This window comes from Musca vetustissima, unplaced genomic scaffold (assembly GCF_032173495.1).
Source record: "Musca vetustissima isolate MV318-11 ecotype Yass unplaced genomic scaffold, APGP_CSIRO_Mvet_v1 utg4338, whole genome shotgun sequence".
Lineage (NCBI taxonomy): Eukaryota > Metazoa > Arthropoda > Insecta > Diptera > Muscidae > Musca > Musca vetustissima.
In genome coordinates this window covers 203,784-214,788 of record NW_026878072.1, presented here as the reverse complement: position 1 = coordinate 214,788, position 11,005 = coordinate 203,784, and the positions used below count along the sequence as shown (strand labels likewise).

Sequence of the window (11,005 nt, the reverse complement as noted above, 5' to 3'; positions counted from 1 at the left end):
TGGATTTATTAAAGAATAATTTTCAAGGGCCAACTGAGGCGTGGACTTATTAAAGAATATTTTTCAAGGGACAACTGAGGCGTGGATTTATTAAAGAATAATTTTCAAGGGCCAACTGAGGCGTGGATTTATTAAAGAATAATTTTTGAGGCAGTCTTCTAGGCGTGGATTTATTAAAGAATACATTTTCGGTAGCCTCCTAGGCGTGGATTTATTAAAGAATAATTTTTGAGGCCATCTTCAAGGCGTGCATTTATTAAAGAATAATTTTGAGGCAGTCTTCTAGGCGTGGACTTATTAAAGAATAATTTTTGAGGCAGCCTTCTAGGCGTGGATTTATTAAAGAAAATTTTTTGGCAGCCTTCTAGGCGTGGATTTATTAAAGAATACATTTTCGGTAGCCTCCTAGGCGTGGATTTATTAAAGAATACATTTTCGGTAGCCTCCTAGGCGTGGATTTATTAACTTTCGGCAAACTGTGGCGTATACGTGCTGTCATTAGTTATACGCTCCCTATATTGAATTATTTTTCTTTTAATATTAATTTAATATTTTCTCTTTTTTCTGTTTCGATTTATTTGCAGAATCCGAAAATCTCCAGATACCAATAATAATTCAAGAAGAACATCAACACAAAAAAACAACAAAAATGTCTCTGCTAACGGGAAGTGCAAATTGCATTAAATATGTTTTATTTGCTTTCAATTTAGTTTTTATGGTAAGTTCGAATATTTTTTTTTTTCTATTTTTCATTCATTCTTCCATTCCCTATTTATTATTTTTCGCGATAAGATTTCGATATCCCATTATCATTTCCCTGATAATGGTAAACTTATAAAAATCCAACCAATAAGTTGGTTGGCAAATCAAAAAACAACACGAAGTGGGTGAATCACTTAATCACCCTTGCTGTTGTTGCTGGCCATGGGATTGACGTTTAAGTCCAAAGTTTTAGAATTCTATTTGTCATACTTAGGAATGATTTTTTTCTGGGGGTGATTTCCAAATTCTGCGATAAATAGTTCATTTGAATATAACTTTTCTTTTGATTGGAAATCGAAAGAAGCAGAAGTTTGGTTTTTTTCTGATAAGAAAACTCTTCGATTTTTGGAGGTTCCGATTTGTTATCAAAATGGAATTCGAATATTTTTAAAATATCATTTATTTCATGAAAATGCTTTAAAAATTAAATTTTTTGCACTTTTAGGACCTAAACAACAAAAATGAAAAATCCCCACAATTTTCCCCAGTTTTTCCAAAATTGTAAAAATGATAATTTTTTTCAGCAAAACTCAATGAAAAAGAAGTTTCTCCTTATCTTTAGAAGTTCTCCATTAAAATAAACGAAGTTATCCCTTAAAATAATCTCATTTTTCGACCAAACATAAAAAAATTAAAAATCCCCTCGATTTCCCCAGTTTTTCATAATCATTAAACAACTGTTATTCCTAGCAAAAAAAAACCTTAAAAAGTAATAGAATCTGTCTTCAGAAACTCTCAATTGAATTTAAAATATGTTTTGGCAATAAAATACAAAATCCCCAAAATTCCCTCATTTTCCCCAGTTTTTCCAAAATTATAAAAATTGTCATTTTTAAGCAAAACTCAGTGAAAAATAGTTTCGCCATCTATTTAGAATTTATCCTTTTAAAGATACCGCATTTTTCGATCAAAAATAAAAGAAAATTAAAATTCCCTCGATTTCCCCAGTTTCCCATAATCATTAAAAAACTCTTATTCCTAGTAAAAAAATCCTAGAATCTGAATAGAAAATAATGGAATCTATCTCCAGAAGCTCTCAAATGAATTTATAACATTTTTTGGCAATAAAATACAAAATCCCCAAAATTCCCTCATTTTCCCCAGTTTTTCCAAAATATGAAGTTAAGGACTTTTTTTAGAAAAAAATCAATGTTAAATTTATTTATTTTTGTCTTTAGAAGCTCTTCGTTAAAATTTTGGCAATTTTTTGTTAATAAAACAACATAAATTTAAAAATGCCCCCAAATTCCCTCATTTTCCCCAGTTTTTTAAAAAAGTGAAAATAATTATATTTTTCAGAAAAACTTTGTATCAAAATAGTTTCTTGTTAACTTTAGGAGCACTGCTTTAAAATTATGGCGATTTTTTAACAATAAAAAGACATAAATTTAAAAACCCCCCGATTTCCCCAGTTTCTTATAATCATTAAAAAACTCTTATTCCTACCAAAAAAATCCTAGAATCTAAATAGAAAATAATAGAATCTATCTCCAGAAGCTCTCAAATGAATTTATAACATTTTTTGGCAATAAAATCCAAAATCCCCAAAATTCCCCATTTTCTCCAGCTTTTTTAAAATTATGAAGTTAGGGATTTTTTTTTTTTTTTTTTTTTTTTTTGAAGAAATCAATTTCTTTGTCTTCAGAAGCTCTTCGTTAAAATTGTGGCAATTTTTTGATAATAATAAAACATAAATTTAAAAATCCCCTCAAATTCCCTCATTTTCCCCAGTTTTTTAAAAATGTGAAAATAATTATATTTTTCAGAAAAACTTTGTGTCAAAATAGTTTCTAGTTAACTTTAGAAGCTCTTCTTTAAAATTTGGCGATTTTTTTACAATAAAAATACATAAATTTAAAAATCCCCTCAATTTCCCCAGTTTTTCAAAATTAATAAATAAACCATATTTTTAGCAAAAATTTTTAAAACAAAGAAAGAGAAGTTGTTTCTACAAAATCTCAAATGAATTTGGCACATTTTTTTACCAAAAAATCGAATATCTAAAAATCCCCTCATTTTCCCCAGTTTTTGCAAAATGTAAAAAATTATGATTCTTTTAGCAAAAACTCAGTGTCAAAACAGTTTCTAGTTGCCTTTAGAAGCTCTTCTTTAAAATTTGGCGATTTTTTTACAATAAAAATACATAAATTTAAAAATCCCCTCAATTTCCCCAGTTTTTCAAAGTTTTTAAAAAACCCGAAGTCTTAGCAAAAATCGCTAACAAAAATAGTTAGAAGCTATCTCTAGAATATTTCAATTGTATTTATCACATTTTTAGGCATAATGATGCAAAATCTTAAAAATTCCCTCATTTTCCCCAGTTTTTCCATAATGTAAAAATAACGATAATTTTTTGGCAAAAATTTGTGAAAAAATAGTTGCTGTTTGTATTTAGAAGTTCTCCATTAAAATTACCGTTATTTTACAATTAAAAAACATGAATTTAAAAATCCCCTCGATTTCCCCAGTTTCCAAAAATTATTTAAAAAAACACAAGTCTTAGCAAAAATGGCTAACGAAAATGCTTAGAAGCTATCTCTAGTAGAAGTTCAATGAATTCGACACATTTTTAGGCATAAAAATGCAATATCTAAAAATTCCCTCATTTTCCCCAGTTTTTCGAAAATTGAGAAATAGCGATTTTTTAAGAAAAATTCAGTGTCAATATGGTTTTTAGATACACATAGGAGCTTTTCTTTAAAATTGGCATATTTTTCTGGCAATTAAATCAAAAATAAAAAATTCCCTCGATTTCCCCAGTTTTCTCCTAAATTTCAAAATATTGATATTTTTCACAAAAAAGTTCTTAATAAAGTAATTAGAGATCATTAGTAATATATGCCAATTAAAATAAAATTATTTTTGGGCAATAAAATCGTAAATTTAAAAATTCCCTCGATTTCCCCAGATTTCCTGAAAATGTCAAAATAACTATATGTGTCAACAGAAATCGATATGTATTTACATTAAGAGACTATAGAGGCTATTTAATGCTACTCATAATATCATATAGGCGATTTAAACAAAAATTCGAAAATCCCCACATTTTCCCCAGTTTCTCTATAAATGGCTAAATATTTACATTTTTACAAACAATTGTTTTTAAAATTGTTAAAAGTAGTGTCTGGAAGATTCCAAATGAAATTGGCGCATTTTTGTGTAATAAAATCACAATTCTAAAAATTCCCTCAATTTCCCCAGATTTTCCATAAATATCGAATTATCTATATTTATCAACAGAAATCGATGTAAATGTACTCTAAGGAACTATAGAGGCTATATAATGCCAGTCATAATATTAATTGGGCTAATTAAACACAAATTCGAAAATCCCCACATTTTCCCCAGTTTCTCTATAAGTGGCGTAATATTTATATTTTTTTGCAAAAATTGTTAATTAAATAGTTAAAAGTAGTGTCTGGAAGCTTCCAAATGAAATGTACACATTTTTGGGTATTAAATTCCCAGTTCTAAAAATTCCCTCCATTTCCCCAGTTTTATAACAAATTTCAAAACCATTATTTTTCACACGGAAAAATTTATATATTTATATAAATTTATATATTTATATAAATTTATATATTTATATTTATATATTTTTTATGATACAACTGAACCTGAAAATGCCAATTTTTACCGATTTTTGAAAATGTAAACAAAAGCCGAAATTCCCCACAGATTTCCCCAGTTTCTTTATAAAAAGGAAAAATTGTGAAATTTTTACTATAAAAAATTAACAAAATAAATGGTTATTGTCTCTAAATGTTCATAATTGAAATGGATTAATTTTTGGGCACAAAAATACCAAAATCAAAAAAATTCCCTCATTTTCCCCAGTTTTATAAAAATTTAAAAAAATATCAAATTTGTATATGGAAAATTCTTATATATCAATTTTATGGTGCAAATGAACTTTTAAATGCCAATTTTACCGAATTTTAAAAATATAAACAAATGCCGAAAATCCCCCCAAAAGACCCCATTTTCTTTATAAATCTCTAAAAATGTGCAATTTTTTACAAAAAATTGCCCACAAAATAATTGAATAGTGTCACTAGATGTTCATAATTGAAATAAATTAATTCTTGGGTAATAAAATACCAAAATCAAAAATTCCCTCATTTTCCCCAGTTTTATAAAAATGGTAAAAATTGCTATTTTTTCACATGGAAAATTCTTATATATCAATTTTATAGAGCAACTGAACTTTAAAATGCCAACTTTTACCGAATTTTCAACATGTAAACAAACACCGAAAATCCCCTCAAATGTCCCCATTTTCTTTATAAATCTCTAAAAATGTGCCATTTATTAGAAAAAATTGTTCACAACATAATTGAATAGTGTCCCTAGATGTTCATAATTGAAATAAATTAATTTTTGGGTAATAAAATATCAAAATCAAAAATTCCCTCATTTTCCCCAGTTTTATAAAAATTAAAAAAATATCATATTTTTATATGCAAAATTCTTAAATATCATTTTAATGTTACAACTGAAAATTAAATTGTAATTTTTCTCGAATTTTCTAAAATATAAACAAATGCCGAAAATCCCCTCAAATTTCCCCAGTTTCTTTATAAATGTCAAAAATATGCAATTTTTTACAATAAATTGTCCAGAAAATGATTGAATAGTGTCCCTAGATGTTCATTATTGAAATTAATTACTTTTTGGGTAATATAATACAAAAAACAAAAATTCCCTCATTTTCCCCAGTTTTATAAAAATTCCCCAGTTTCTTTAAAAATTTCAAAAAATATGCAATTTTTTACAATAAATTGTCCAGAAAATAATTGAATAGTGTCCCTAGATGTTCATAATTGAAATGAATTGAGTTTTGGTCACTGAAATACCAAATTCAAAAATTCCCTCATTTTCCCCAGTTTCATAAAAAATGTAAAAATTATTATTTTTTCACATGGAAAATTTTTATATATCAATTTTATGGTGCAAATGAACTTTGAAATGCCAATTTTTCCGAATTTTAAAAATGTAAACAAATGCCGAAAATCCCCACAAATTTCCCCAGTTTCTTTAAAAATGTCAAAAATATGCAATTTTTTACAAAAAATTACACACAAAATAATTGAATAGTATCACTAGATGTTCATAATTGAAATGAACTCATTTTTAGGTTATGAAATACGAAAAACAAAAAATTCCCTCATTTTCCCCAGTTTTTAAAAAATTTTAAAAATTATTATTTTTTTACATGAAAAATTTTAATATTTCATTTTTATGTTACAATTGAAAATTTGACTGTTTTTTTCGCCAAAATTTCTAAAATATAAACAAATAACGAAAATCCCCTCAAATTTCCCCAGTTTCTTTATAAATGTCAAAAATATGCAATTTTTTACAATATATTGTCCCAAAAATAATTGAATAGTGTCCCTAGATATTCATAAGTGAAATGAATTCATTTTTGGGCATTAAACTACCAAAATCAAAAATTCCCTCATTTTCCCCAGTTTTATAAAAAATGTAAAAATTATAATTTTTTAAAATTAAAAATTCTTATATATCATTTTTATAATGAAACTGAACTTTAAAATGCCAATTTTGACCGAATTTTTAACATGTAAACAAACACCGAAAATCCCCTCAAACTTCCCCATTTTCTTTATAAATTTCTACAAATGTGCAATTTTTTACAAAAAATGTCCAGAAAATAATTGAATAGTGTCCCTAGATGTTCATAATTGAAATGAATTATATTTTGGTCACAAAAATACGAAATTCAAAAATTCCCTCATTTTCCCCAGTTTTATAAAAATTTTAAAAAATAATATTTTTTTACATGGAAAATTCTTATATATCAATTTTATGGTGCAAATGAACTTTAAATTGCCAATTTTTACCGAATTTTAAAAATATAAACAAATGCCGAAAATCCCCTCAAATTTCCCCAGTTTCTTTATAAATGTCCAAAAATATGCAATTTTTTACAAAAAATTACACACAAAATAATTGAATAGTATCACTAGATGTTCATAATTGAAATGAACTCATTTTTAAGTTATGAAATACGAAAAACAAAAAATTCCCTCATTTTCCCCAGTTTTTAAAAAATTTTAAAAATTATTTATTTTTTACATGAAAAATTTTAACATTTAATTTTTATGTTACAATTGAAAATTTGACTGTTTTTTTCGCCAAAATTTCTAAAATATAAACAAATGCCGAAAATCCCCTCAAATTTCCCCAGTTTCTTTATAAATGTCAAAAATATGCAATTTTTTACAATAAATTGTCCAGAAAATGATTGAATAGTGTCCCTAGATGTTCATAATTGAAATAAATTAATTTTTGGGTAATAAAATACCAAAATCAAAAAATTCCCTCATTTTCCCCAGTTTTATAAAAAATGTAAAAATTATAATTTTTTCAAATGGAAAATTCTTATATATCATTTTTATAATGCAACTGAACTTTAAAATGCCAACTTTGACCGAATTTTTAACATGTAAACAAACACCGAAAATCCCCTCAAACTTCCCCATTTTCTTTATAAATGTCTACAAATATGCAATTTTTTACAATAAATTGTCCAGAAAATGATTGAATAGTGTCCCTAGATATTCATAAGTGAAATGAATTCATTTTTGGGCATTAAACTACCAAATTCAAAAATTCCCTCATTTTCCCCAGTTTTATAAAAAATGTAAAAATTATAATTTTTTCAAATTAAAAATTCTTATATATCATTTTTATAATGAAACTGAACTTTAAAATGCCAATTTTGACCGAATTTTTAACATGTAAACAAACACCGAAAATCCCCTCAAACTTCCCCATTTTCTTTATAAATGTCAAAAATGTGCAATTTTTTACAAAAAAAATGTCCAGAAAATAATTGAATAGTGTCCCTAGATGTTCATAATTGAAATGAACTGAGTTTTGGTCACTGAAATACCAAAATCAAAAATTCCCTCATTTTCCCCAGTTTTATAAAAATTGTAAAAATATAATTTTTTACACGGAAAATTCTTAAATATAATTTGTATGGTGCGACTGAACTTTGAACTGTCAATTTTTACCGAATTTTAAAAATATAAACAAATGCCGAAAATCCCCTCAAATGTCCCCGATTTCCTTATAAATGTCAAAAATATGCAATTTTTTACAATAAATTGTCCAGAAAATTATTGAATAGTGTCCCTAGATATTCATAAGTGAAATGAATTCATTTTTGTGTAAGAAACTACCAAAATCAAAAATTCCCTCATTTTCCCCAGTTTTATAAAAATTATAAAAATCGTTATTTTTCATATGGAAAAGTTTTAAATATCATTTTTAGAGTGCAACTGAACTTTGAAATGCCAATTTTTCCGAATTTTAAAAATGTAAACAAATGCCGAAAATCCCCACAAATTTCCCCAGTTTCTTTAAAAATGTCAAAAATATGCAATTTTTTACAAAAAATTACACAAAAAATAATTGAATAGTATCACTAGATGTTCATAATTGAAATGAACTCATTTTTAGGTTATGTAATACGAAAAACAAAAAATTCCCTCATTTTCCCCAGTTTTAAAAAAATTTTAAAAATTATTATTTTTTACACGGAAAATTCTTAAACATCAATTTTATGGTGCAACTGAACTTTGAACTGTCAATTTTTTGTCGAATTTTTAAATTGTAAACAAATACCCAAAATCCCCTCAAAATGTCCCCACTTTCGCCCAAATTGTCAAAATGTAAGCCAAAAATATTTTGAAATTTTTAAAAATAGTTTTAGGAATATTTTTCCCATACATAAACAAACATCCTATAATCCCCACCAAAATGTCACCACATTGACACAAATGTCAAAACAATAATCTCATTTTGACATTTCTGAAACAAAAAAAAAACTTTAAAGAGAAAAATATTTTTAATAACTTCACCATAAATTTGGCTTAAAGAAATTTTTATCAGACAAAAGATAAAAAGACGATATATTTTATCTCATTTACGCCAATGCGTTGTGACGTCAACAAAATGTAAACAAAAAACAAATCTGTCAAAAATATATTGCCCTCTCTCTCTCTTCGATTTCATCTCAGCTGATCAGAGTTGTATTTTAAGTCTCAATATTTTATTTTAGTATTTCTTTGCTCACTCTCCCATTCTTATTAGAATCTCTTGGATTTTTTTAATCTCTTTATCTATATTTTACCTCTCTCTCCCTCTCTCTTCCAGCTAACTGGCATTATTTTAATTGCCGTTGGTGTTGGCGTCGCTGCCATCTACACCGAATATGAAGCCTTTTTGGTATCGAAATTCTTTTCGATTCCCACCTTCCTGATTGTCATTGGCTCCTTCATCATTGTCATCTCCTTCTTCGGCTGCTGGGGTGCCTTGAAAGAGAACTACTGCCTCGTCTTGACCTTCTCCGTGCTGTTGGGTATGATTTTCATTTTGGAATTGGCCGCCGGTATTAGTGGTTATGTTTTGCGTTCGGATGCCGAATCCCTGATTAAGGTTACCCTAACCGACTCGATGAAGGAATACAATTCGAATCACACCAATGATGTTACCATCCTGTGGGATTATGTTCAAAGGACTGTAAGTATATCTCCCGAAATTTTTTTTTTCGCCGTGAATAATTTCCCTTTTCCCCTCCATTTTTGTTTTTCTGTCATATAGTTCACCTGTTGTGGTGTGGAAAGTTACAAAGATTGGGATCCCATTCTGAAGGGTGAATTGCCTTTGTCCTGTTGCCGCACTCCCGTCGGCCATGTTGGCGCCTTCACCTGTACCACCAACAATGAAGATGTCAATCGTTACAGTTTGGGCTGCTTGAGTGAATTCTCCAATTACATTGCTGCCCATGCTGTGAGCTTGGGCGCCGCCGGTGTTGTCATTGCCATCATACAGGTAGGATCCGATCGGCTAAGAATTTCAAATCAATTCTAACCTCCCGATATTTATTTCTCTTTACAGTTCTTTGGTGTCTTGTTTGCCTGCTACATTGCCCGTGAAATCAAAATACGCAATGGCATTACCGGTTTTATGGGTTAAGAAGTCCTCATAAGGAAGGTAGAAGAAGAAGAAGAGAAGGAGGATAAGAAGAGTAGAGAAGTTGAAGTTTTAGTGCCTTGTAGTTGTAATTTTTTTGTTTTTATCTGCAAACATTTTCAGCTTTGTAATTATTTTTTTTAAATAACAAAAAATAAACAGATTTAAAAAATCCCCAAAAATATGAAAATTCCCGCTATGTCCCCAGTTGCCATAAAATGGGGTAAAAATTACAATGTTCTAACAAAAAAGTACGAAAAGTACTAAATATGGTATCATTTGTACTTGGCGAACCGGTAGAGCTAGAACTCTGAAATTTTAAATGAGGGTTACTGATGGAGTGGAATAGATATAGCAGAGGGTTTTTGGGACATTCGAACTATAAGTATGCGAAAAGTACTAAAATGTACTAAATTTGGTACAATTTCGAAGCATGTGAATGGATAGAGCTAAAAATTTGAAATTTGGAATGCGAGAAAGGGTTGAGATATAGGGTCTATTTAAGTATGTATATGGTTTTGAAAGCGTTTACTCATGTGTACGAAAAGTACTATATGGTACTATATTTGGTACAAATTTAATTTGGAGATACAAATGGAGCTGGAATCCTGAAAATTTAAAGTATATTACCGTCGAAGTGTAGGATTGGGATATATACGTAGTTTTGGAATTTTTTTTACTTATGTGTACGAAAAGTACTAAATCGTACTATAATTGGTACCAAATTTGGATTTGGGTGAACCGATATAGCTGGAACAATGCAATTTGGAGTCAGGATCACTGTTGGGTATGTGGGATTGGGGTCAGGATTCAATTTAAGCAATTAATACTTATGGATACTAAATGGTACTAAATTTGGTACAATTTGAATTTTAGGTGAACCAATAGAGCTAGAATCATGAAATTTGGAATCAGGATCACTGTGGAGGTGTAGGATTGAGATATGTAAAAGTTTTAGAAATTTGTACTAATGTGTACTAAATTTGGTACAATTTAAATTGTGGGTGAAGCGATAGAGTTGGAATCCTAAAACTTGGATTAAGGATCACTGTCGGGGTGTAGGATTGGGGTATTTAGGAAGTTTTGGAAATTAGTACTACTGTGTACTAAATTTGGTACAATTTGAATTGTGGGTGAACCAATAGAGTTGGAATCCTGAAACTTAGATTTAGGATCATTGTCGGGTGTAGGATTGGAAATTGGTACTACTATGTACTAAATTTGGTACAATTTAAGT

The 11,005-nt window shown here is 28.3% G+C and overlaps 1 protein-coding gene across 1 annotated transcript; it reads left to right on the top strand.

Moving 5' to 3' along the window:
• The first annotated feature begins 622 nt into the window (after positions 1 to 622).
• Positions 623 to 9,803, top strand: LOC133322844 (CD63 antigen). Its single transcript, XM_061531799.1, has 4 exons — positions 623 to 718; positions 8,950 to 9,315; positions 9,397 to 9,627; positions 9,694 to 9,803. The coding sequence occupies exons 1-4, from the start codon at positions 650 to 652 to the stop codon at positions 9,769 to 9,771; spliced, it is 744 nt and encodes a 247-aa protein (XP_061387783.1). The 5' UTR covers positions 623 to 649; the 3' UTR covers positions 9,772 to 9,803.
• The last annotated feature ends 1,202 nt before the right edge of the window (positions 9,804 to 11,005 follow it).